Source organism: Bos mutus, chromosome 7, assembly GCF_027580195.1.
Source record: "Bos mutus isolate GX-2022 chromosome 7, NWIPB_WYAK_1.1, whole genome shotgun sequence".
In the NCBI taxonomy this organism is placed as follows: Eukaryota; Metazoa; Chordata; class Mammalia; order Artiodactyla; family Bovidae; genus Bos; species Bos mutus.
Window position 1 is genome coordinate 101,565,384 of NC_091623.1, and position 27,684 is coordinate 101,593,067.

Below are 27,684 nucleotides of genomic sequence, written 5' to 3' on the forward strand. Positions count from 1 at the left end.
AGGCTATTAGTAACAGTGGCTGTGCAGTGGGTCAGGTTAAGGGGCTTTAGGTGGTGGGAGCCATGGCAGGCTGTAGAGCAGGAGACGTTCACACGTGCTCTGAGGAGGCAGCTGTGAGTTTGGCTGAACCCGTCCACCTGCAGGAGTGACACCTGAGGGCCACCCCAATGGACTCTCCGCCCTTCCTTTAACTGGTGGTCTTCACTGACGTGGCGTGGGCAGCTTCTGCCTTGCGCACGTCCCGTGGGAATGGAGGTGGTCATTTTCCCTAAGATCTCCTACAGAACCCCTTGTCTCTACATCCCAGTGGCTGACCTTGGGGAATGTGAGTGTGGGGCTTTGAGAGGTGGGTGACGTTGAGTGTCCTCAGGTTGTCTGGACAGGATCAGGGCAGGGCAGGCCTGGAGTGACATTCCACTGGGCGCTTGGATGTGACCTCGGTTCCTGGTCTGGGTCCAGCCCGGCTGCTTACTCCACTGGAGCCATGGAGGGGTTGACAATGGGTGGAATGTGGCCCCCTTAGGACCCACACTTCAGTGGTGCCCAGGCATGCTGACCGAGCCCTGTGCTTTTGCAAGCCTGTTACCCAGCAGTTGAATCGTGCCAGGACAGCCAAGGACATTTCAGATTCCCCCGTGGCTGGCAGCCAGGCTGTCACCAGGCATTGCTTGTTTTCCCAGGGTCCAAGAGTTTTTCGAGGTGGAGAGGGCTCTGGAGATATTCCAGGGACTTTTCTTAACAGCTGGGTAAATTGAGATCCAGAGAAAGCAGGGCACTTGACCAAGGTCTCACAAGGCCGCCCCCCTCCCATCTGTCACCTCCCTCTGTTCCCATGTCCCCTGCTCAGACTCCTGGCCTCCTGCCTGGACGTTTGTAACAGCCTGCATCTTCTGGGCTCTCCAAGAGCTTTGTTTGTCTTCCTGTTATCCTAATCTCGCCATAACCTGCAGGCACACGTGCTGTTTGAGTGTGTCTGCTCTCCTTTCCCCTCTGGTCCCAGAGCGAGCACAGAGATTCCAAGGGCAGGCCTCAGAGCCAGACTGACTTCCGGTTGAATCTCCTCTCTGCCCCATTCTAAAATGGTGAACCGGGGAAGATACGCCATGTTTCTGAACTGCAGTGTCTGAAATGAGAACAGTGGCAGTAGTTTGTGAAGCTGTGTTGATGGTTAAATGAGATAATAACGTGAAGTGTGGGTGTAACACCGACTCAATGGACACGAGTTTGAGTAAGTTCCGGGAATTGGAGATGGACAGGGAGGCCTGGCGTACTGCAATCCATGGGGTTGCAAAGAGTCGGACACGACTGAGTGACTGAACTGAACTGAATACCTGCACAGAATGAGCTCTCAGAAACGTTCGTTAGTGGGAGCTCCTTGGTGGTCTAGTGGTTAGGAGTTAGTGGTTTCAGTGCCATGGCCCAAGTTCAGTCCCTCATCAGGAAACTGAGATCTCACAAGCCATGCAGCATGGTTAAAAAAAAAAAAAAAAAAGCCTTTGTTACATAGGCCCATCAGTGCTGGTTGAACTGAAAAGGGCATGGAGGAGTAGACAGAGCTCCAGACCTGAGGCAGAGGGTGTGGGCTTCAAGTTCACTGCCAAACATTGCCTCACTGTGTACTTCTTGGGAAGTCACTCTTCCTCCAGGAACCCCACTTTCCTCATAGCAGAAAGAGGGAAGAAATCCCTGCCATGATCTTAGAAGCTTGTCATGTGATGCCAAAGTAGCATCTGTGAAAAAGCTTTGCATTTGTGTGATGATTTAAAAATGGCACAGTGGTGGCGGTGGTGTGCTGGTGGTGACGAGGACTTTGTGGCCACAGTAGTGGACAGCTGGCCAGGCTGGAGGCTGGTCAGTCTGCAGATGCTCAGCACCCACACAGGCTTCCCGTGCCTGCCTCTGCTCCCGCCACCTCCGGCAGCCCGCCTTTTGCATTAGCCTCAGCATTGCACCCTCAAAGACGTGGGAGGTGCAAAGACCCAGTAGCATCTTCTGAGCCGTAGTGAGTTCTGGGTCATCTGGCGGATCCCGTGGAATGCAGGATTACAGCCAGGCCCTGGTTCGAATCTCAGCTTAGCACTTCCCGACTGGAAGCTTGAGCCAGTTGCTGTACTCCCGTGAGCCTCATTTTCCACATTTGTGAAACGAGGGCTTGATGAAGCAGAGGCCAAGCATATGGGAAAGGACAGAGCACACGGTTACATAGAGGTGTTATACCATGCTTTCTGCCTGGAGCATGGTGCCTGATGGGCTTCTGGATGGCGGGAGTGGGCGCCACTGTGCCCGTTTCTGGGGCTGAGAGGGGAGGTCGGTTATGCTCCCTGCAGAATTGCCCAGCTTGGGGTTAGGTTGGCCCATGGAGTCATCTGGCACCATTCCATTTTACTGGTGAACACAGCAAGGAGAGAGTGCTTGGCTGGGCTTACTGGCAGGTTAGTGGGAGGCTGGGCCTAGGGTGAGGTGAGGGAGGCACTTAGAGGCAGACTGAGAGGAGCACTCAGGTGCCGCAGTGAGACTCCTGGTGCCGGGCAGGTGCCCGCCAGCACCAGAGAGCGGGCGCCTGCTGCCTGGATGCCTCGTCCTGGCTCAGCAGAGGACTAGAACACCAGTCTCCCGACCCCAGGAATCAGCCCCCAAGCCTTGGGGGTGTGCAGACACCTGCAGGGTACTTTGTAGAGCGTCACCCAGGCCCCTTGGCCTCTTTAAAAGGGGCCTTGGATAAGTAGTCACCTGCCCGGTGCTGTTTACTCTGTCTCTGCTCTCTAGCTGTCTGTGATCCAGAGAGAGCAAGGCCCTCCCCCTCCCCCACCTGCTGCCCCTTCCCCTGCCAGCTGCGCCTCGTGTGAGCATCGAGCCCTCACCCGGGAGGGGAGGCATGTTGGCAGCAGACTCCTGTCGCGGTGACAAGCCCCAGCGAGTCTGGAGGGACGAGGGCGCTTTCATGCGGGCCCTGATAAAGCCTCCTTGGTATCAGCAGGCCTGGCTGGTACCCACCAGGCCTCCAGGAGACTAGGGGGCTTCTGGGTCTCCAAGTGCCTCAGGCTTTCCTTTCCTCTTTGTTGACCCCAGAGCTCCTGGCTTCCCTCCACTCTGGCCATGGGGCCCGGAGGCTTCTCAGCATCCCCCAGGCTTTTGTGCCTCTAGGCCAGTCTCCCCATCACTACCGCTGAGCCACAGGTGACTTGTTATGAGGTGGCCAAGGCTGCTTATCCCTGCAGGAGTTCCTGGGATCACTGCGGGCTGGCAGGAGCTTGGGCCACCCTTGTGGTGTGATGTGAGTAGCCTTGGACAGTCAGCAGTGTCAATCCCCGGACCCTATACGTTCAAACATGTCATTAACGCCCCCCCACCCAACTGCTACTCTTGGAGCCCGAAATTCTATCCTCTCGTGCTCTCCTTGGCATCCTCTAAAAAGGCAGATATGTTCGCAGGTGAATGCTCTTACATGTTTGCAGCTGAAGAGCAAACCCAGGCTAGCCTGGCCCTTGTCCAGCTGCCTATGTGACCATGGCCCAATTGCCTCTCCTCTCTGGGCTTTGTTAAGGCCCTTTTCCACTCTAGAGCCTCCGCGCTCTGGCAGTTACCCTTCTTTCTCCTCTGTTGGGGTTGGTGGGGGCAGTGACAAGGGCCTGGCAGCTGGGGTGGGGGCCAAAATGAGGCACTTTGACCACCTGCTGGCCCTGTAGGGGCTATCAGTCCTGCTTCCTCTTCATCTCAGGACAGGTGGGGAAACTGAGATTTGGATTGGGGGACGGGCCCTGCTTTGATCACATAGGAAGTCAGGCAGAGCTGCAGTCAGAGCCCAGTTACCCTTGCTGACGGCAAGGGCTCATCCACTCCGGGCTGCCACCCTTGAAAGGAACGTGAGGGCCATCGGCATAGGGTCAGGGACATACTTTCTCCTCTTCTGTGGAAGCCACCTCTCTCAGGGCGGGGGTGAGGGTGTGGGGTCCCTGCCTGCTGTAGGGTCCCCTGGCGTGGGATGGAGTCAGACGAGGCATCCTCTTCCTGAGGTTCAGGATGGTAGGGATTGGTGGCCTCTGGCAAGGGATGCAGTATGGGGGAGGCCTGGAGGCTTCCGGGAATGTGGTTGGTGGCGCGGGGTGCCCCCGGGCCACCCCCTCCCTCCCTCCCAGGGAGGGGACTGGGCTGACAGTAACGCCATTTGTCCTGGCTCTGGGATTAGGCGCGGCTGTGTTAAGTGAGGAGCAGGGAGCCATTACAAGGACACGGCGACATAAAGCGGAGCGGAGCTGAGTGGCTGCCTGGAGCTCTGGTGGGTGCTATCATTTTCTCCCGGCCTTCCTGCCCCGTCTGACCACAGCCTCGTGTGCCCGCCCTCCTGTGCAGTCCTCCCCGGTCTTTCTGATGTGTGCGTGCCCACAGTGTGTTCATGCTCATACCACGCAGGACGGGGCCTGGGGTGCAGCAGTGGCCCCCACGCCTGGCCCTGGGGGTCCTGTCTGCATACAGGACCAGAAGCGGGTACCTCAAGGATCTCCACTACCAGGACTGCCCCAGGGAGACAGCCCAGGGCCAACCTGGCAGACTCCTGACTGAGGAGAAGGAGACTGTGGCTGAGGGGTGGAAAGGACGGGCTCAGCTTCTCTCTGAGCTTCTCCTGACAGCTCAGCAAGTCCACAAATCCACCTGAGGCCAGCAGGTCTGGGAGTTAAAGATTTACCACAGGCCCTGCGGGCGCTGGGGTGGTGAGGTCCCCGGGTGCTCTGACGATACCTTCGTGGCTTCAGTCCTGTCTAGATGGTGAGGATATGGCTTGTCAGAGTCAAAAGGCTGCTGCAGACTTTCTGTGTTCGTTCTTTGTTTTGGCTGTGCCAGGTCTTAATTGGGGCATGTGGGATCTAGTTCCCTGACCAGGGATCGAACCTGGGCCCCCTGCATTGGGAGCACGGAGTCTTAGCCACTGGCCCACTAGGGATCCCTCTATGTTCTTAACTTGACTTTTGGGCAGAGGGTCGTTCACAATCTCTGTGAGTTTGTGTGGAATGTGGCATCTGTCTGCAGAGAGTCTGCTGACAGCCTTCATGAGATTCTCAAAGGGTGCCGTAACCCCCAGAGGTCACAAACTTCTGATCTAATCTGTACCCCTTGCTGTCCAGTTGAGGAGCAGGCTCAGAGAAGGAAAGATATTGCCCAGAGGGAGCCGGTGGACACACTGGGATGCTGATGGTACTCCAGGCCCATGTGGAGTTTGCTACTTCCTCCAGGAGTTGGAGGCCCCCATCCCATCCTGAGTACAAATGTTTCTCAGGATCTGTCCAGGGGTCATATGGCAACCTGGGATGGGCAAGAGAAGGTGGGCAGGGGCTGGGGTTGGCCAGCGTTTCCCAGCTCCCCTGCAAGGCTGGCAGATGGGGAGGAAGGAATAACGGTAAACTGCGTATGTACTTCCTTGAAAGAAAACGACGAATAACTGAGATCACGGTTGGGCGGTGCTTGCCGTAGTATCTGGTGTGTAGCAGACCTGTGAGGCATGCTGGTCCCCATGATCCTTCGAGTTGGTCTTGTTAACTCAGATCTCCTGCTTCTGACCCTCACCACCCAGCTCTCCTCTTCCTCAACACGAGGCCTCTGCCTGGGGCATGGAGGCAGCCTTCCTGTCTCATGTTGTGGGGTCTCTGCCTGTCTGGGATGGGGCAGGGGATGGTCAGGACCCTCAGGCTGAGGTCCTGCCTCTCTGGGGACCTGTGGTGCCTCATCTGTCCATGAAGGAAGGCTTTCCTGTTGCTAGGGATGCCGATCAGCCTGCATTGAGGCAACTGGGGCCGGTCACCTGCAGGGAGCAGGAACCTACCCGTCCCTGGGTAGGTTCTGGGCTGCAGACCTAGTTTAGGAATGGTGTGGAGTGCTGGGCAGCTGCACAGAGGCTGGGGCTCCAAGTGGGCCGGCTTCGGGTAGTCCTAGCTCTGCCCTTGCCCAGCTGTGTGACTTTGAGTCAGTTGCTTCATCCCCTCTCTGAGCATAGATTTCCCCTCTGTGAAGTGCACGTATCAGTGACACCACCTCTCAGGGTGTGAGGATTGGGTGTGATGAATCAGGGGAAGCCAGCGTCTGGCTGGCAGGGTACCAGGAGTTCAGTCAGTGTCGGCTGCCATCAGCGAGGGAGGTTAGGATATTTGCAAAGAAATATCTTACTGTTTTTTTTTTTTTTTTTCCTTTCCCCCAAGTGCCAGTGATCCAAGCCTAAGAGAAATAGCTGGGAATGAATTTGACTGCATAGATGGATTTGGGCGTTGGGTGGAGACAGCCCTATTTTGAGGAGCTCTGTGGGCTAATGAAGAGCGTGCTCCGTGAGGGTCCTGCCCGCCTTGGTTTGCCTGAGAGCTCCAGTGGGGCCAAAGGGCAGCTGCTCCTGCGCCCTCTCACTCCCCACTTTGCTGCCCTGCTGTCTTGTTTGTTTGCTCAGTAAACCCTATTTTCAGAGCTGGTGCAAAGGTACACTCTCAACTCAGGCCTTGCGGAAGAAAGACAAATTCTCAACAAGTAGGGGGTCTCGGTTCTTGAGATTTTTGTTGGGCATTCCGCTCTGGGGAACCCAGAACAGATCCCAGGTTGGGTGCTGGGGAGTGAACCAGTGCTTTATGGTTTGTTTGCTTGTTGATTGATGCGTGATTTGTGGGTCTGCTTGCAGGCAAGATCGTGAGAGGCTGCTTTTGATGTTAAAAGACACATAAGATGCTTGAAAACAAAAACAGTGCAGCATTTGAAGGGAATAGAGGACGGGGTGTGCAGGCGCTGGCCTGTGTCAGCTGTCCTCAGTGGACTTGGAGGGCACGTGCTGCTGAAGGATGGATGGGCTGGGGAGATTCCCAGTTGCCACTCGTTAGCAAGCCCCAGACTGCTCTGGGCCTTGGTTTCCTCATCTGTCAAATGAAGGGAATGTTGTTCATAGTGGTGTAGTGAGGGGTAAATAATAGCATGTAGTACAGGCATATCATGTCTAATACATGAGAGTTCATGCTTTAATACGTTTAGCTTGGCAGTTCCTTGTAGCAGATTGAAAAAGGGAAAGGTCATTGGCAGGGGTTCTTCACTCTTACGTACCTACCATGGATGGGTGATCACTTCTGTCTTGGAAAGCTTTTGGTGAAGTTGGGGCCCAGTGTGCTAGTCTTGATTGCAGCTGACATCTCTGGCACATCAGTCTGGCCCTGCATGCCCTGCCATGGTACAGGGCAGGAGAGCTCATCCAGGACTTCTGAAATTCAGAGCTGGTAGAGTCAACTCTCAGCTGAGGCTGGCCTTGGAGGAGGATGTGTAGGCTTTCTTTGTGGATAAGAAAATGGGCCAAGGCAGGTGGGGGTGGGGCAGGCCTGGCAGGGCAACCCGAGGTGGTCCTTTCATCTCTCTGGGCCTCCGTGTCCCCGTGTGCTCACTGTAGGGTGGGCCATACACTCTGCAATCCTGAGACCCTTCAGCCAGACTGCCGACCGTCCCTTGGTGGCAGCCGTGGACTCCAGGGTGACGGATAGGCAGCCCTTTGGCCCCCAGCCAGGCGGCACTGCGGGGCTGTGGGGGGTGGGGCGTGCGGCAGATTCCAGCAGAGGAAGGGATTTGCTTCTGGTCTCGGCCTCCCAAGGGTGTGATTGCGCCAGAGAAACTCCTGCACAGCTGGGAAGCAAATGTGAAGGATTTTCTTTGCTATACATGTGGTGGGTGGGGCAGGCTGGGGCAGGGTAGCTGGTGGAGCAGAGTGACTGTGGGGTGTGGCTGGGTAATGGGTGGTGGTGTGACTGTGCTGGGGGTGTGACAGGCTGGGAGGGGCCGAGTCAGCTGTGGGGAACGGCCCTGGGATTGCGTGTGGGGCTCCCAGTGGCCAGCCAGCAGCCACTTCTCCTCCCTGAGGCTGAATGCCCATTCACATACTTTTGAGCCTGTTTGCGGGCTCTCCCCGCACTTCTTCTCAACTCCCCACCCCATCCTTGTGCCTGTGACCCAGAGGCCCGTGTTGACCCATTTGAACATCTCAGCACCATGTAAGTTTGCTTGTCCATTCATGTGCCTGTGAGTGTGGAGGAAGTAGGGGGCATGGTCAGGAGTGACCCAGGCAGGAAATAAAATCTGGGCTGGGTGAGCATGCGGGGCTCTGGGTCCTGGCCTCCATTCAGCCCGCAGCAGCAGCAGCACGCCAGAGACCTAGGACCGTGGACCCCAAAGGCCTGCACCTTCAGTGCCCAGTGCCCTGCTTGGTACCTGTCGGGGCTCGGTAGGAACCAAATGAGGAAGCAGAGAATGGATCATCTGCTTGTTCCCGACTTCCAGTGTGCGCCCAAACCTGACCTCTCTTCCTGTTTCTGGATCCACTATCAATTTGATATGTGGTCTTTGGCCAGTTCTTTCTTGAGTTTCAGTTTCCAAATCCATTAAGTGAATAATCATCTTGTTAGCCTGTAATCACCATGTGCCAGGCACTGAGCAGTTTTACACAGATCATCTCTCTCAGTCTTGGCAATAGCCCTGCAAGATAGGTAAGTAGTATAAACCCCATTTTACGCTGGGGAAACTGAGACTCAGAGAGGTGGAGAGATTTGCACAAAGACCTTTAACAAGGATGCTAGCAGCTACTGCATCACTGCCCCGCAGATGTTTGGGATGACACAGCATGATGCATGCAGCTCTTCATGGGAGGCTGCTGCACATGGAGGCAGCAAGTGCACGGGAGCTGGGTTGTTAGGTGCACTTCACCGTCAAAGGCTCAGGGGGCTCTTGGTCTCATTTCAGAGCCCACCTGTCCATCCAGGGCAGAGCTCAACCTCCTCCCCAGTCCTCCTCTCTAGACAACTTGGTTTCTGAGAAGTTCCTTGTAGCTTCTGCCTCTTTTCTCTTTGCGTCCTAGAGAGGATTCTGGGGGCACCTGAGCATTTTGGAGTGGGGGGTGGGGTCATGAGTGACTTTCAACAGAGCAGTGGCCACAGTTACCGTGGTATTTCCCGAAAGTGCAGCGTTGCCATGGCATCTCCATGACAACCAGAGCATCTCATTCATTATCCCCAGCACCTTGGCAGGGAAAGCTGGGCCTAGGGCTGAAAGAGCACAGTTGGAGGCTTGGTTGAGGGCTTGGTACCTGAGGTCCCCTCATGCTCTCCCCTGTCCCTGCCAAGATTCCCCTATAGGCTCTGGAGCCATCACCATTTCATGGGGTTTGGGTTCAGATTTCATTTCTGCCACTGACTAGCTGTGTGGTTTAAGTGGCTTAACATCTCTGAGCCTTATTTTCTGCAACTGTAAATGTGAATGACAGTATTAGTTGTAAGGATTAATTGAGATAAAGTATGTAAAAGTGCTTAGCACACTGCCGGTCACAGGTCATAAGTTCCGGTCCTGCTGCCATCTGCAGGCTCCAGGGTACAGAGCCATGTGTAGAAACACTCCAAGTCTGCTTCTCCTGGACTGCATGCTCGGGTGTGCTCAGGGGTTGGTATGTGTGTGTGAGTGTGTGCACTTAAGTGCTTAATTGCTCAGTTGTGTTCCACTCTTTGCAACCCTTTGTTGCTTTTTACTTTTTATTTATTATTTTATTTTTGGCTGTGCCGGATCTTCCTTGCTGTGTGTGTTTTTCTCTAGTTGTGGTTTTAAGGGGTCACTCTCTAGTTGTGGTATGAGGGCTTCTCATTGTAGTGGCTTATCTTGTTGCGGAGCATGGGCTTTAGGGCTTGCAGGCTTCAGTAATTGAGGCATGTCGGCTCAATTGTTATGGCTCCCTGGCTCTAGAGCACAGGCTCAATAATTGTGGCACACAGGCTTAGTTGCCCTGACTGTGGGATATTCCCAGATCAGGGATCGAACCTGTGTCTCCTCCATTGGCAGGTGGATTCTTTACCACTGAGCCACCAGAGAAGCTCTTTTTGTGACCCAGTGGACTGTAGCCCACCAGGCTTCTCTGTCCATAGAATTTTCAGGCAAGAATACTGAGTGGATTACCATTTGCTTCTCTGGGGATCTTCCTGACCCAGGGATTGAGCTTGCATCTCCTGTGACTCCTGCATTGTAGGTAGATTCTTTACTTGTTGAGCCATCAGGGAGCTAAATGAGGGAGGGAGGTCAGCTATGGGACTGTGTTCACCCACCTGAGGCCGGAGCTTGAAGTATAAGCTACAAAGGTAGCCAGTGGGTGTGCATGCCCCATGCTGAGTTCAGCCATTCAGTCGTGTCCAACTCTTTGCGACTCCATGGACTGTAGCCTGTCAGGCTCCTCTGTCCGTGGGATTTCCCAGGCAAGAGTACTGGGGTGGGCTGCCATTTCCACAGGCCTAGTGTCACTAAAACGTGTTTTTTTTTTTAATGGACTTTTTCTTTTTTATTTTGCCACACCATGCAGCGTGTGGGATCTTAGCGCATCAACCAGGGATTGAAACTGTGCAGAGTCTTAATCACTGAACTGCCAGGGAAGTCCCTCAAATGTGCTCTTTTTCAAGAAGTTGGAAGTTCTTTTTTTTTTTTTGCCAGTAAACAACTTAGTCTTCTATTTGCCTAAGGCCAGCTGTTGCAGGCGCTGAGGCCCCAAGACTTCCAGAAGGGATGAGGGGTGGGGTGGCGAGCCATCCTGCCTCCCAGCTGCTGCCTGCCCCATCCTGCTTCCTGCAGGAGATGGGAGAGTGGATGAAGTGTACCCTTTTGCCATCAAGTATCTCCTCAATTTTGTGTGTGTCAGTAGCTCAGTCGTGTCCAACTCTGCCACCCCATGGACTGTAGCCCATCAGGCTCCTCTGTCCAAGGGATTCTCCAGGCAAGAGTAGTGGAGTGGGTTGCCATTTCCTTCTCCAAGAAGTTGGAAGTTCTGACTTTTATATGAAATCTCCTGACTTTAAGATGCTGATAGCTAGTCTCAAAGAAAAATGCTGTCAAAGAATTTTGCATCCTGTTTTGGCTGGAGGGTCCTGGTTCTCAGCTTCTATGCTATAGAGTAGAGATGGGGCGGGAGCCCGAGGAATGGGACGTGAGGGCAGGAAAGGGGTTGGTGGGTGGAGATGACTTCAGAGACATGATGATGTTGGAACTGGGGTCTTGAAGGATGAGTAAGTGTCCCAAGGGGTAGGGGAAGACATTCCAAGCAATGGGAACTTCATTAACAAAGGCCTAGATGCATGACCAAGACTGGTGACTGGTTGGGCGAGGCTGGAGTTTAGGAAAATGGCTGGTGATGTCGGCAAGGCCCAGGCAGGCCCAGGGCAGGAGGGAAGTGTTGAGGCCTCAGCCCCTAGATGTCCCTGAGGCCTGCGTGGCTCCACAGAGGTTTGAAAGCTTTGGTTGGCATCCCTTGAGCCACAGGAGTGCAGGAATTCAGGCAGACATGGAGGGCCTTGAATGGCTGGTGCCAGGCCCTTGAGGGGTTGCGGTGGGGGCCGCACTGGAGGCCCCCGTGGCCAGCTCGATGGTGGTCAGCGATTTGCCAGGATACTCGGCCTTCTCTGGGGCCAGGGGCCAGTCGGTCACCCGCTTTCCCCCTTTACCCTCTCTTGGGCTTGAGCTTTGCGTGGCCTTCTCTCTAGCCTTATGGCTTCTATATGGCCTCTGTTCATCCATCCAGTTCCCCAGCAAGGCATGGCTCCTGAAAGTGGGGATTTGGGATTCCAAGGGCCGTTAGAGACTTAGAGAGTGCCCGGAGCTTCACAGTGCTTTGTGGGCTCAGGTGTTACCCACGTTATGAGTACGTTAAATAGGAATACATGAAAACAGCAGCTGGGCCTTCCTCAGGGTTGTGTGCCAGGCTTGACACTTCCTATGTATCCACTCATTTAATTTTCACAACTTCGGAAAGTATGTCAAGTTTTCCAGTTTTACAGATTAGGAAACTGGGGGCACTTAAAGAACTTGCCCCAGATGACACAGTTACTGGGTGGTAGGGCTTGGGTTTAAACGAAGCTGCCTAGCTCTAGTCTGCTCGTTAAGCTCTATTGACCTAGGGCTTTAGGGAGTTGGAGGCCCTGGGTTTGGACTATGAAGTTGTTGCAACATTTCCCAGCATACGTGCATTTTTTTTAATAGGGAAATGTCTGATTCCCACAGGGGTCGGTGACCCCAAGACGCCTGAGACCGCTGGTTGTGTCATTAGCACACATGTTGAAAGGCTGTTAATGCAACAGGCTGAAGGCCGGTGACCAGAGCACCCAGGCCAGCAGGGGAGGTGGGGTTAGATGGCCTGAGTAGGCAGGTGCCTCCCCACCCACTGTGCTCCTGTCCTGGCCCTGGGCCAAGGGGTGGGGCTTGCTGTGGCTGCAGGGCAGAGGGCTGCCCTTATCAAAGGGGATCAGGACATGGGTGCACCCTGGGAATAAGCTGGACCAGTTGCCCCAGCTCTCTTGGCCCCACCCAGGAAGCCTGTCCCGCCTTGCCCTGCCCTCAGCTGGAATTGCAGGGACTCCCTGGAAAGCTCTGCCTGTTCCCTTATGTCTGAGCTTCGCTGTGTGTCCCTCCCTTTTCCTACCCTGGGTCAACCCTTGCTTGGCTTTCTGGCCAGTTCAGGTACCACTTCCTTCAGGAAGCCTTCCTTGATCCTCCCCCTTCCTCCTCCAGGGGGATTAAGTGCCCCTCAGTTCCCTCAGATACCCTCCCTGCTGTCACACTCGCCTGTTTTCTTGGCCGCCTTGGGTTCCCTGTGATGCTGGTACATCGTAAAAGACTGAACTGTAGAATATCAGAGGTGGAAAAGTCCCCAGATGTCATCTGGCCCAGGCCCCTCGCTGACCAACAAGAGGCCCAGAAAGGGGCAGAGTGTGCCGAGGCCACACAGCGCATTATGGCAGAACTGTGAGCAGACCCGGCGTCTGAGACACGTCCTCGTTTCATACCCCTGCCTCTTTGCTGAGCACATCTCTTAAAAATATCTGTTTTCACGTATTCACAAAATAACAAATGATTATTATAGGAAATCTAGGAAACAAAGGAAAAGAAAAGTCAGAGATAATTGTTACTGTTTTTTGTTTTGATTTTTGGATTTAGTACCAGTTTCTGGCTTACGCGTAAAATTTTTCACAAAAATAAGACAGTATGGTCTTATAAAAATGTTTTCTACTTTAACAATATATATGGTAATTCTATTTCTGTGTCAGTAAATGTCCTTCTTCAACATACTATAAATGGCTGCCTGGGATTCCATCACATGCTTGCATTATAATTGCTAAAGACAGTCCCCTATTGTTGGGCATTTGCTATTATAAACAACACTCTGGGCTATTATGCAGCGCGGGGATTCGTTTTCTTCTGGGGAAATCTTTGCACACTTCTGCAATTACTACCTCTAGGATGAGTTCCTAGAAGTACAGCTTTAGGGTCTCTGGTAGACTGTACCCACGCTGAGCAGACCATGTAGTCTGGGGGCTGGGAACGTTTTTGAGGATCTTCGTCCCTGCCTCTGGGTCTGAGACTCACATTCCCCTCCTGGCTGCGCCAGCCCAGTCCCTCACTCCTGTCCTTATCCCCATCTCCCATCCTGCATGGGAGCTCTCCTGCCAGCTTTCAGCAGCTGCCTCCACTCACGTTTAAGGGAGACTGGAGGGCCGTGGTCGGGGTGAGGATGTTGGGCGAGCTTGGGATCCTCAAGGCAGGGGGTTTGGTCGCCTGCTGTGCTGGGCTGGTGTGTGCTGCTGCGGGCTTGTGCCCTGAGGATGAGAGATGCCTGTTGTATTTGGGGCAGATAGCGGCAGCTGCCATCTCTTACGTGTGGCTTACTCTGTGCTCCTCCAGTAGGTTTCCTCGGTTACCCCTCGGCCCCAGCCTGGTGCAGCAGGCCTGGCGATGTCACACGTGAGATCGCTGATGCTTGAGAGGCCTTCTCGCACAGCCAAGCCGCTGATGCCTCACAGCCTAAGTCTGAATCCTGGTCTAGCCTTAGGCTTTAATCTGTCAGATGGCGCTGCTGGGCGCATTCCGAGAGAGAAAGGGGTGGGAAGCACGCGGGTAAGGGAGTGGGGGAACGCGGTGTTGGGTCGTGATTTAGAATTCCACCTCTAGCTGCCAGGCCTCGCGAACGTTTATTGTCCCGCTTTATTCTTCCTGCTTCTGGAGTCTTCTTGGTGCAGTCTTGGGCTCTGGTAATCATGATAAACAGCATCTATCACTGAAGACACCATATGCAGGTAACTGCTCAGCGTGATGTATACATTATGGGATGAAACCTCCCAGCCTCTGGTGAGGCAGGGACTGTTGTTAACACATGGAGAGACTGAGGCTCAGAGAGATGGAGAAGCTTGCCCAAAAGCATGCACCCAGGTCGAGCGGCAGTAGTCGAACTCGGGCTGGCCTAGATCAGGTCCTGTTGGTCCACAGTCGGTGGAGACCCCCAGGGCCCACACTCCGACTTTCTACCTTCTGACTCTCCTTCTCTCTCCACAGCCTTGGCCCCGGGGGCCCCACTGAGCGAGCGGCATGTGGCCCCCCCAGGCCTGCCCAGCATCCTTCTGCCCGCTGCCCAGCCCCCCCAGGAGGCCCTGACGCCCTGGGGCACTTCTGCTGTGCACAGGACCACGTGGGGGTTTGCCATGGTGACATAAAGGGGTGCGGAGGAAGGAAGGAGCGCAACCAGCCGTGGACTGCGCCCCTGGCTGGGAGGAAGGGCCAGGGCCCGGATCCTCCTCTCCCCTGCCCACTGCGGGCCTCACTCACTGAGTCTCTCTGAATCTCTTGGCCGGTGGACAGCTCGGGCATCTCCTCCTGCGTGGGGCCTTGGGGCAGGCCGGGGCCCTGGTGGCCACGGTCTGGGGGCCAGGATGCCCGCCCTGGCGCGCCTCCGCAGGTTGTGTCGGCACGTGTCCCCGCAGGCCGTCCTTTTCCTACTGTTCGCCTTCTGCCTGTTCAGCGTTTTTGTCTCGGCCTACTACCTTTATGGCTGGAAGCGGGGCCTGGAGCCCTCGGCGGACGCCCCCGAGCCTGACTGTGGGGACCCTCCTCCTGTGGCGCCCAGCCGCCTGCTGCCGCTCAAGCCCATCCAGGCGGCCACCCCTTCCCGCACGGACCCTTTGGTGCTGGTGTTTGTGGAGAGCCTCTACTCGCAGCTGGGCCAGGAGGTGGTGGCCATCCTGGAGTCCAGCCGCTTCAAGTACCGCACGGAGATTGCACCGGGCAAGGGCGACATGCCCACACTCACTGACAAGGGCCGTGGCCGCTTCGCCCTCATCATCTATGAGAACATCCTCAAGTACGTCAACCTGGATGCCTGGAACCGGGAGCTGCTGGACAAGTACTGCGTGGCCTACGGCGTGGGCATCATTGGCTTCTTCAAGGTACGCGGGGGCAGGTCTGAGCAGTGAGGAGCTCCAGCTGAGCTCGATTCTCATCCCACACTCGCTGGCTGAGTTCCTGACTTTCCCATCTGTACAATGGGGGTAATGACAGCGCCTCCTCCCAGCTTGCTGGTCGTGAAGGGTGAGCGGGTGAGTGTAGATAAGGTGCTTGGGGCACATGGTGCCTCGTGCCTGGTAGGTGCCTTTTAAGTATTAGCTTTATTAGGAGCATTGCCTGCGTTGCACAGGCCTTGCACGCTGCTGGCCCACTCTTAAGAGTGGCCCTAGGGATGGGGTGCAAGGGAGAAGAGCATGTGCTCTGCTGGGTCATTCAAAACCTGTCACGGCAGTTCTCCCAAGGGCGGGGGTATGTCCCTGTTTTGCAGATGGGCAAACCAAAGCTCAGGAGGGTAAAGTTAGGTTACAGGAAGCTGTGCTGCCTGTAAGTGAGAGAGCCAGGCTCTGAGCCCAGATTTAGATGGTTGGGGCTCTGGGTCCTATACCATTTCCTCTTGGCTGTGGAGGGGTATATGGAGTTCATGCACCCCTTGGACCAGAGCCATTTTGCGTTGGAAGAAGGAGGGGAAAGAAATCCCAGAGGACAAGTGAGCTACTCTGGGCTTGGTGGGGTACCCGGAGCGACTGCTGGGACCACGGTCCTTTCTGAAATTGTCATGGAGAAGCTGTCCTTGGGGAGGAGATTGGGGACAGCCGGATAGGAGACCCAGAGGCTATGGCCAGAGAACTCTGAACTGCAAGGTGGGTGACTGGGACTAGCTGGGTGCTTGAGGGTGTTTGTTCCTTCATTCAGCAAATATTTACGAAGTGCCTACCATGTTTAAGTTCTTCGGTGGACACTGGGGACACAGTGGTGATCGAAGTGTGCCAAGTCCCTGCGATTGTGCTGCTGACATTTCTGTGCAATGGGTGGGGTGGGTGACTAGACAGTGAGCAAATGAACATACCAGGTGGCAGGTGGTGATAAGTACAAAAAAAAAAAAAAATAAGCAGGAAAGGGCACATGGATGATGGGTATGGGCAGTGATGCTGGTTTTGATAGACTGGCCAGAGACGTTTTCTTTGATTAGGTGACTGGAAGGGCATGAGAGGAGCCCATGGCTCTGTGCAAAGGGCCTTCCAGGCAGAGGAGATAGTAAACACACAAGCCCTTGTGTGGCGTGAGTGGAGAGAGGAGCAGGAGATGGGTCAGAAGTAGCCGTGTGCGCCGGTGGCTACTCGTTCGTGCCCAGGCGTTGGTGGCACAGCCGCGCCCTGGCCCTGTGCCCTGTGCTGGGAGGACTGTGGTCTAGATGAGGGTGTCTTACGGTGTGTTCTTTCACGCACTAATGGAGCAGGATGCTCTGCCACTAGAAAAGGTTTTGTGGGCCAAGAAATTGAAGGCCCTTAGGAGTCGTGCAGTGGACCAACCTGGTGAGCTTTGTTCCCCAGCTGGCTTGATGACAAAACCCTTTATTTCACATCTCAGCATCTGGGAAACGCTGGCCTGGTTTATGGCTGGGCAGTGGCGTAGCGTCAGACGGCTTCATTGTCTGCTTTCCCTTTGCTCCTGGACTGTGTTCCGTTCCTGCCACGAACTTCATTATGCTTGATGCAGAGCCCCACGCCTGAGAAACGTCGGCGTGGCTGACAGTTATCGAGTGCTCATGCACAGCCCCACACATGCTATGCACTTTATGTGAGCTAACACATTTGGCACTCATAAACCATCCTCCAAACCAGGCGGAGGTCATCCTGATTTGAGAGAGAAGAAAACTGAGGCACGGAGGGGCAAAGCAATGTCCCCGCACTCAACACCTCTAATGAGCATAGGTGTAGGATTTGAACCTAGGTGATCTGGTTCTACAGACTTTATTCCCAACACTGGGATGGGTCCAGGAGCATTGAAAACCACGTATTTAGTAGCATTTGCACCAGAGCCCACGCCCAGTGCCCAGAGCTCCCCTGGTTTCTGGGGACCAGTCTGTGGACTCTGGTCATTGGGCGCAGTGGGTACAACAGAGCTGGGATCCTCTTAGGCCCTGGTTCCTTGCTATACAGAAGGTGAACATTTGGCCCAGGGAGGGGCAGTGGTATGCCGAGTCTCCTGTGGGGCCTGTGGTCGCTCCAGTGCTCCATGCTCTTTCCACCCTTCTGTGTAAAACAAGACTCCTCCTTGGTTTTCATCAGGGGCCGGTGACTTTCCATTCCGACTGGAGCCATCTGGTGGTCAAGCTGCATGTTTCTGCTCTTCTGCAAGAAACATGCAGGTTGGGGGTTGGGACTCCAGGGGTCTGGAAGAGCTCACTTTCTAATGCCCACAGCACTGGACTCCGTGGTCAGTGGGAGAGCAGGGGCTGGAGAGTCCAGACTGTGGGTCAGTTCTTTCTGTCACTTACAGACAGAGTGACCTTGGGCAGGATATTCAGCCAGTCTGTGAAACGGGGCCAATCACAGCACCCGCCTTTGTTGCGCCACATTGAAGACAGGACAGTGGACAGGAAGCACTAGCACAGTGCTTGGTACCCAGAGCCACCAGGAAGTGGCAGCTGGCTGGCCTGGCACACACGACTGGGGGTGGATGTCTGTCTTGTGGCTCAGCCAACATGTGCCCCTGAAGTCCCTGAGGGCGGAGTCGGTCTTCGTCTGTAGCCCTGTTTCCTGGCTCAGCCTGGCAGCTCCAGGTTCCCCCGGGTTGAGCACATCCTGGCAGAGGCCTGACAAGGGCCACTAATGCTTTCTGTGCACACTTGTGTGTGTGTGTGTTAAGTTACCTCAATCGTGTCTGACTCTTTGCGACCCCATGGACTGTAGCCTGCCAGGCTCCTCTGTCCATGGGGATTCTCCAGGTAAGAATACTGGAGTGGGTTGCCACGTGCTCCTCCAGGGGACCTTCCAGACCCAGGGATCAAACCCCTGTCTCTTTTGTCTCCTACAGTGGCAACTGGAGTCTTTACCACTAGTGCCACCTGGGAAGCCCTGTTTGTACGCTTACTCTGTGCCGCACCCTCAGCTCATTGCCTTGCAGGCCTTGTTGTTCAGTGGCTCAGTCATGTCCAACTCTTTGTGACCCTATGGACTGCAGCACACAGCACGCCAGGCTTCCCTGTCATTCACCATCTCCCAGAGATTGCTCAAACTCATGTCCATTGAATCGATGACACCATTCAATCATCTCATCCTCTGTCATCCTCTTCTCCTCCTGCCTTCAATCTTTCCCAGCATCAGGGTCTTTTCCAAAGAGTCACCTCCTCCCATCAGGTGGCCAGCGTGTTGGAGCTTCAACCTAAGCGTCAGTCCTTCAAATGAATATTCAGGGTTGATACCTTTAACATTGACTGGTTTGATTTTCTTGCTGTCCAAGGGACTCTCAAGAGTCTTCTCCAGCACCACAGTTCAAAAGCATGAATTCTTCAGCGCTCAGCTCTCTTTATGATCCAAAACTCACATTCATACATGACTACTGGAAAAACCATAGCTTTGACTAGACGGACTTTTGTTGGCAAAGTAATGTCTGTGCTTTTGAATACCATGTCTAGATTTATCATAGCCTTATTTCCACAGAGCAAGCGTCTTTTAAGTTCGTGGCTGCTGTCCCCATCCCCAGTGATTCTGGAGTCCAAGAAAATAAAGTCTGTCACTGTTTCTACTTTCTCCCTATCTTTTTGCCATGAAGTGATGGGATGGATGCCGTGATCTTAGTTTTTCGAATGCTGAGTTTTAAGCCAGCTTTTTCACTCTTCTCTTTTACTTTCATCAAGAGGCTCTTTACTTCCTCTTCGCTTTCTGCCATTAAACTGGTACCATCTGCATGTCTGAGGTTGTTGATATTTCTCCTGGCAATCTTGATTCCAGCTTGTGAGTCATCTAGGCCAACTTTTCACAGGATGTACTGTGACAGTATACAACCTTGATGTACTCCTTTCCCAGTTTTGAGCCAGTCCATTGTTCCATGTTTGGTTCTGTTGATTAAAGGTGGTCTGGTATTCCCATCATTTTAAGAATTTTCCACAGTTTGTGATCCAAACAGTCAAAGGCTTTACCATAGTCAATAAAGCAGAAGTAGCTTTTTTTTTTTTTTTAAATTCCCTTGCTTTTTCTAAGATCCAACGGATGTTGGCAGTTTGATCTCTGGTTCCTCTGTCTTTTTTGGATCCAGCTTGAACACCTGAAAATTCTTGGTTCACATACTGCTGAAGTCTAGCTTGAAGAATTTTGAGCATAATCTTGCTAGCATGTGAAATGTGCAGTTGTGTGGTAATTTGAACATTCTTTGGCATTGCCCTTCTTTGGGATTGGAATGAAAACTGACCTTTTCCAGTCCTGTGGCCACTGCTGAGTCTTCCAAATTTGCTGACATATTGAGTGCAGCACTTTAACAGTATCATCTTTTAGGATTTGAGATAGCTCAGCTGGAATTCCATCACCTCCACTATCTTTGTTCATAGTGAGATTTCCTAAGACCCACCTGACTTCACATTCCAGGATATCTGGCTCTAGGTAGGTGATCACACCATCGTGGTTATTTGGGTCATTAAGACCTTTTTGCACAGTTCCTCTGCGTATTCTTGCCACCTCTTCTTCTTCTCTTCTGCTTCTGTTAGGTCCTTGCTGTTTTTGTCCTTTATTGTGCCCATCTTTCCATGAAATGTTCCCTTGGCATCTCTAATTTTCTTGAGATCTCTAGTCTTTTTGTTGTATTCCTTTATTTCTTTGCATTGTTCATTTACGAAGGCTTTCTTATCTCTCCTTGCTATTCTTTGAAACTTTGCATTCAGTTGAGTATATCTTTTCCTTTCTCCTTTGCCTTTCTCTTCTCTTCTTTTCTCAGCTATTTGTAAGGCCTCCTCAGACAACCACTTTGCCTTCTTGCATTTCTTTTTCTTAGGTATGGTTTTGGTCACTACCTCCTGTACAGTGTTACAGACCTCCGTCCATAGTTCTTGAGGCATTCTGTCTACCAGATCTAATCCCTTGAATCTATTCATCAGCTCCACTGAATAACCAGAAGGGCTTTGATTTAGGTCATACCTAAATGTTCTAGTGCTTTATCAAATATATCACTTTATCAGATATATCACCTATCACTTCATAGGTCCTGTGAAGTGAGTACTTTGTTTTTAGGTGAGGAATTGAGGCTCCAAAAGTAACATGGCTGTCTAGACTGACACAGCTCGTAAGTCTGAGCCAAGATTGAGCCAGCATGCTCAGTTCTTCTAACCCACTTGTAGGAGCAAACTAACCGATGGCTGTGAGACCTGAGGCCCTAAGAAGTAGTGCCTTGGGAAGCAGGGCCCTGAGGTTCCCAAGGTCATGCAACCAGTTACTCTCAGTCGGTACTGCTGCTGCTGCTGCTGCTAAGTTGCTTCAGTCATGCCCGACTCTGCGACCCCCTAGACGGCAGCCTACCAGGCTCCCCTGTCCCTGGGATTCTCCAGGCAAGAATACTGGAGTATTGCCATTTCCTTCTCCAATACATGAAAGAGAAAAGCAACTCTTAGCGACCCCATGGACTGCAGCCCACCAGGCTCCTCTGTCCATGGGATTTTCCAGGCAAGAGTACTGGAGTGGGGTGTCATGTACTAGGCCTTCCCATTCCTGGGTCAGGGCTATTCCTTCCTCTGCCTGGTGACCCCACTGGAAGACTTGGTGTCTCCTGTGTGGGTCCCCAGTGCTGAAGAACAGGAGGGATTCCCCTCCCTTGGGGCGAGGCCCACAGTGGGAGTTCAGTCTCTGCCATGCTTATGCTTACTTTCCCTTCCCTTCCCAGATGGTTGCTTTCACTGCAGGCTGGGGTGGACAGCCAGTGACTTGGCTCTCTCCCTTCCTCGCCGTGTCCTAGCTGGCCAGCTGCCTGAGCTGCCAGCGCCTGGCAGTCAGTTCAGGATCGGGGCTTTGAAATGGGATCCCCCAGTGCCTGTGGTCCACTGTGGCCTCCCCGGCCACAGCAGGTGATAGACAGGGTCTGAGATGTCACTGGCCCCCACTGCCTTTGTCCCCGGTGCTGGCTTAACAGTCCTGGGGACCCTGGGGCTGGGGGAAGGGCCTCTCAATTTGGGACTCTCATCACAAGGGTGGGGAGTTGGCAGGTGTTCCTGGTGTGTGGAGAGTGGAACACAGGCCCCTTACCTCAGCTTGTGAGGCCAGGGCCCTCCAGAGCCTTCACGGGAATTACAGAAAAGCAGTTTTGCGTGGAGGTTATTACTGAAAGGTGCCCTGGCACAAGGCTTGGCCCTCAGCAAGTGTCCTTGCACGGCGCTCACAGGCCAGCTCTCCAGGGCGGCCCAGCGCACCACCCTGCCTCCCTCTCCAACCTCATTTGGCGCCCTTTGTCCACTCTTGCTTTGTCCCACCCCACACAGTGGCCAGATGGACCTTTAAAATGCAAATAGGAACCTGTCATCCCTCTGTTCAGATCCCTTTGATGGAGTCTGTTGGCTTCCCAGTGCCACTTCCAGCCTCCAGGGTCCTGCAGGTCTGGCCCCAGCTGACCTTTCTGCCTCTTCTCCCTGTTGATCACTCTGCTGGCCTTTCCATGTTCCTTGACTGTGCCACACTCTCTCCCATCTCAGGACCTTTGCACTTGCTGTTCTTTGAACTTGGCTCCTACTTCTGCCCTAGTTGACACTTACTCATTCTTTAAATCTTAGTTCAGAAGTCTGTTTCCTAGCGAAGCCTCTCTTGAGCTAGCTGACTATGCTCAGTTACCTACTCTTCTAGAGCTCTGAGCCTCTTCTGTGTAGTTGTGCCACATTGAAGTTTTATGTACATTTCTGCTATTTTGATTTCTCTCTCTCTTCTCTGCTTGCCTTTATAGTTCATAAGGGCAGGAGCAGTGTCTGTTTTTCTCACCACATGCCTGTTACTTAACACAGTGCCTGGAATAGTGAATAATTGTGGGATAAACAAATGAAACGTGTAATGAATAGCTGTCATGTGCCAGGTATTCGGGATCTGTCTGTTCTTTCTTTTTAAAAATTCAGTTACTCATCAAATATGCCTTTTCTCCCACTGGGTGTCAAGCCTGTGCTGGCACCAGGAATCCAAGGTAGAAATGACATCGTCCCTGCCCTTGAGAGGGCGTGGACTGGCAGGGAGACTCTGAACAGATAGTGCCGCAGCCGAGGTGAGAAGTGCTGCAGCTGAGGCTTTAATGTGGTCCCAGGGATGAGAAGAGAGGAGATGCTTTGGGTTTTGAAGGATGAGCAGGAGTTTGTCAGGCCAAGAAGACTCAAAGGAGGTGGCACAGGGACAAAGACAGATTGTACTACAACCAGAGGAAGGTGACTGGGAGGGTGAAGGACAAGGGGCAGGGGCTGTGAGTCCAGGGAAGAGGAAGGAGAGGGTGCTTTGGGTACTGTCTGAAGGTCCCCAGAGAGCTGGCAGCGGTGGATCCTGGGAGGAGACAGAGGCACCGGGAGCTGGACTCCTGTGGGGCATGGCCTCGGGAGTGCTGGGGCGTCTAGGGGTTGGGAGCACTCTGCGGCGGAGTGTCTACTCCTGCACCCCCAGCAGTTTCCTGCTCCCCAGCAGTCTCCTGCTCTCTGATCTCTTCTCCATGGGCATTCGCCCAGGCTTTCTCCTGAAGAAAAGATGGTGTGGCAAAAGCCAGCTTGGAAAGCCCAGGCAGGAAGCCTGGTGGTCAGGTGGGTGGGCTCTGGGGTCAGCCATGTGGCTGTGCATTGCGGCTCATCCTGACCACTGTGTGACCCAGGATGGCACCGCGCTCGGAGCCTCGGTGTCCTTGCCTGTGAAGCGGGATGACAGAGGCTGATGTGAAGACTGAAGGAGCGATGGTGATGCTGCCAGTCCTGTTCTGATCACTTTGCCAGGATTAATGCTCACTCTCCTCCACCAGCCCTGAGGGACTTGCTGCCATTCTTGGCCATGTTTTATAGCAGAAGAAACTGAGGCGTGGGGAGGTTACATAACTTCCTCAAGGTCAGGCAGACTGGTGGCAGAATCTGTGCGCTCCACTGCTAGCTTTCCCATGTGTGATTTTGGACAGGTTACCTAGCCTTTCTGGGACTGGTCTCCTTGTCTGTATAACGGAGATGCCTCCATCGTGGGGCTGCTGGGAGGATTACAGGGCCTCTTCACGTGAAGTATGCGAGCCTGGTTCCTGGCTTTGGGAAGCCGTCCCGTGTGTGAGCTGGTGTGGTACTGAGATGGGCAGAGTGGGGTGTGCTATGTTCACAGAGGCTCAGGAGTGTGATGAGGCCTCCAGGAATGAGAGCGGGTACTGCTGACATTACTGTTCTCTGCCCATCTCAGTATTACACCTGAGATTCCATGGTCCCGGGGGGCTGTGGATCTGATGGCTGTCTTTCCCCTCCCCTCCTTTCCCCTCCCTGCTGCAGGCCAATGAGAACAGCCTGCTGAGCGCACAGCTCAAAGGTTTCCCCCTGTTCCTGCACTCGAACCTGGGCCTGAAGGACTGCAGCATCAACCCCAAGTCCCCGCTGCTCTATGTGACCCGGCCCAGTGAGGTGGAGAAGGGCGTGCTGCCCGGCGAGGACTGGACCGTGTTCCAGTCGAACCACTCCACTTACGAGCCGGTGCTGCTGGCCAAGACGCGCTCGTCTGAGTCCATCCCGCACCTGGGCGCGGACGCCGGGCTGCACGCCGCGCTGCATGCCACGGTGGTCCAGGACCTGGGCCTGCACGACGGCATCCAGCGTGTCCTCTTTGGCAACAACCTCAACTTCTGGCTGCACAAACTCGTCTTTGTCGATGCCGTGGCCTTCCTCACGGGCAAGCGCCTCTCACTGCCTCTGGACCGCTATATCCTGGTGGACATCGATGACATCTTCGTGGGCAAGGAGGGCACACGCATGAAGGTGGAGGACGTGAAGGTATGGCTGGGGTGCCAGCGGGGGCAGGGGAGGCCTCACCACCATCAACCTCTGCTGTCCCCACTGTGACTTTGCTCTTTGTACTCCTTTATGCTGTCCGTCCCCCTCCCTTGGCCATTTGGTTCTATTGTCTTCTTCGCAGCAGGTAGCCATTTAAAATTATTTGAAGTACTGAATATAGAGGAATTTTGCATCTGGATATGTGGGGCTCAGGAACATAACTACTGAGAGATGGGAGCTGTGCGGAGTTGTTTACCTACCTCTTAATCCAGACATGATTTTTAACTCTCAAAAATGTGTATGTCAGTATCAAAGCTCCTCCAAAACTCATAAAACAAGAATTAGAGCTTAAATCATACACAAGGCATACTTTAACTGAGCTCTGTATAAATGGTGGAAGGCATGTATTTAATTCAAAAAATGTTTACCTAACTTAACTAACTATATGTAAAAGCATTTTGCAAGCCATGAAATTTTACACGTTTCACTGTAAAAGAGACACCTACAAATTAAGACCGTTAAGCATTCTCTAAAAGACAGCTTCCGTCTACTCACTATTTTACTCAAGGTTATATGCAAAGGGAACAACATCACTTGTGTAAATGGGGAAATCAGTATCACATGCCATAAATAGAGGGCAACCATAACAATAGATCCAGTGAAAACAAAACAGGGGATTAAATTCTACTGAAGTACTGCTGCCTACTGACCGCCTGTCCTCTCTTATGTGAGATTAGTGAGAGTTAGAAATGTATTAGCACCAAACCAAGACTTTTTTTTTGATGTTAGGAGGAGGAGTGAAAGAGACTTTACAGCAATGCTTTCCTCCCATGGGTGCTATGTTGGGATTGGCTGTAGGTCCTGAAAGGGCCATAGTGGGTGGGGCCCCCTGGGTGAGGAGCAGGGGGGATGTGTTGACCTTTCCTTGGTCCAGAGTGGACTCTCTGCTCCTCCTTACACCTCCAGAGGAGAAGAGCAGAGCAGAGGCTTCTGGGGAGCAGGCAGTGTCTGGGGAGTCAAGACCTGGGTTCAAGTCCCAGTCTGCCCCTAAGTGGGTGACCTGAGCACACCCCTTCCCTTGTCTGAACCTCAGCAGTGAAATGACAAGATGGGGTGGGTGGGAGGGGCCTGGATGGCTGGGGTTGGGGTCGGGGGCGTGTGCAGGTGCCAGGCTCTGAGCCCTCTGCCCCACTTTTAGGACAGGGCAGTATTGCTTTTTTTATGTGTCTGCTTCTGAGATTTCACCTCCTCAACGGCTCCTCTGTTGGAAGAAAGTTTTGCGACAGCTCCTCTTGAGCCTTCCAGCTGAGGCTTCATACGATGCCACGATCCACCTCCAGCAAAGCAGATTACTCTGTTTTCTACCTAGGTCATTCTTCTGGTGGCCCAGCCTTGCTCTCTCCTCTGTAACTTAGGTCTTTGCTCCCTGTCCAGGATGAGTCCTTGAGAGGTCCAGTGTTGGCCCCAGAAGGAAATCAGGCTGCCAGGCTCACTGTGTCTCCCATGAACCCCAGACTTGGCCTCTTGGTTCTTATTTTCCCCATTTTTAGAGTGAGAAGAATGCTAGCAGTTTGGAGCTGTTTCTGTAGAAGAGTACCAACAGAGATGCCCTCTTCCATGCATGCAGCTCAGTGGAGACTGCCGAGCCCTCCAGCAGCCAGGTCCCATTTGCCTTAAGCATCCTTTTTTGAGTCAGAATGGACAGTTAAAAAAAATTTTTTTTTCTTCAGTCCCAAGCACTGGCGACAACTGAGCTTTTCTTTCAGAAACATGAATGTTGCCTCATTAACTTGTACAGTACGGGCTGTCCAGTACAACTTAAGTAATACCAACAGCAGCTTTTATTCAAGGCTTGGCAAGCGCCAGGCTCTGTGCTCAGCCCTTTCTATGTGTTGCCTCATCTGATCCTCACAGCAGCTTTGTGAGATGGGTATTGTTTTAAATCCCATTTTATGGAGGCAGACACTAAGATTCAGAGAGGTGAAGTGACTGGCCCAAGGCAGCACAGCTAGGGCATGGATGTCCATGAGGTAGTGCGTGGCCCCAGGAGAGCCAGGACTTTCTGTTTGCAAAGTGTTCTGATAGCAGGCTCTTCTTGCAGGTTTCCCAGCAGCCTTGCACATCATGCCTGGTAGGGACTTTTTCAGTCCCCACTCCAGAGGACAACTGAATGTTTGTTTCACAAGGGTCAGCATCCCTTCTCTGACATGCAAAGCACTGAGTGTGCCGTGCATGGAAACGCTGCATTGCTGGACACACAGTATATCTTTAGAAAAGTTGTGGTCCTTTGGTATCAGCCTTTTAGTCACCAGTGATGTGAAATCCCCCTCATTTGACAGATGAAGACATGAGGCTAACAGTGGCAGTGACTTCAGACATGACAATGCTACCATTTTTCATCATTTGCCAAAATGCCAGGCTGTTTTACATGTAGTATCTCATTTAGAGTCCCGTGAGAGAGCTGTTGTTAACCCCATTTCACACCTAGGGAAACTGAGGCCTGGAGAAGTTGCTAAACTTTCTCAAGGACACAGCAGTATCAGGCTAGGGTCTAGGCCTTGTCTTGCCGGAGGCCTGGTGGAGGTGGTGGCACAGGCTGGCTTCGTGGGAATGGGGCCTGCACAGTCACACAGGGCCCCATGCTTGGAAGATGCCCACACAAGGTGATCCTCCGCTGTTCCCTTCCTGACATTTTTAACAATTTTTGTGCAGACATCCCTATTCTTATTTTTCCTTGGGCCCTGCAGCCTTTGTAGCTGGTACTGTAGGAGCCAGACCCTTGATGTGGGCCCTCATGGGAGGAGCAGGGAGCTCCTGGCTTCCTCTCACCGCACTGTCCCCACTCTGCCTATCCTAGGCCCTGTTTGATACACAGAACGAACTACGGACACACATCCCAAACTTCACTTTCAACCTGGGCTACTCAGGGAAATTCTTCCACACAGGTAAGTGGGCCTGGCTCTGCCCCTACTCACAACTTCCACGGGCCCTCAACATCCAGACCCTCGGAGTGCAGTGCCGTGGGGACAACAGGAGGGTGCATGGGCCCACTTAGGGTCACATTTGACCTGACCCCTGTGGCCTCTGCCAGAACCAGACAGCCCACAGAGCAGTCGCAGCCCCAGGTAGAGGGCACTTGGGGGTAGCAGTGACGCGACAATAGCCCCCAGTTCGTCCCCGGCGCTCAGGCTCTGCTGCCCTGGGGTTGGGCATCTTCTCCCTCTTGTCTGTCTCACCCCCACCTTTAATATTCTTTGTACTACTTCTGCCTTACAAAGGAATTGTTGAATTATAAGAACATTTCAGAAATATATAGCAGAGAAAGTGAAAAAGCACTATAATTGTACCCCCCAGAGACGAGCACTGTCATGAGTTTATTTTCTTTCTTTTTAAAATTTTATTCACGTATAGTTGATTTACAATGTTGAATTAGTTTCAGGTGTGCAGCAAAGTGATTCAGTTATACATATATACGTGTTCATTCTTTTTTAGATTCTTTCCTCATATAGGTTACCACAGAATATCGAGTAGAGTTCCCTGTGCTGTACAGCGGGTCCTCGTTGGTTATCTGTCTTATTTATGGTCATGTGTAC

At 53.1% G+C, this 27,684-nt stretch overlaps 1 protein-coding gene across 4 annotated transcripts in view; it reads left to right on the forward strand.

Moving 5' to 3' along the window:
* Positions 1-27,684, forward strand: part of NDST1 (N-deacetylase and N-sulfotransferase 1) — an 88,072-nt gene that overhangs the window by 15,153 nt on the left and 45,235 nt on the right. For all 4 annotated transcript variants that reach the window (XM_070374636.1, XM_070374637.1, XM_070374638.1 and 1 more), the window contains 3 exons: positions 14,353-15,239; positions 23,597-24,091; positions 26,949-27,036. In XM_070374636.1, the coding sequence (XP_070230737.1) occupies positions 14,727-15,239; positions 23,597-24,091; positions 26,949-27,036 (1,096 nt within the window). In that variant the 5' untranslated portion in view covers positions 14,353-14,726. The remainder of the gene's footprint in view (positions 1-14,352; positions 15,240-23,596; positions 24,092-26,948; positions 27,037-27,684) is intronic.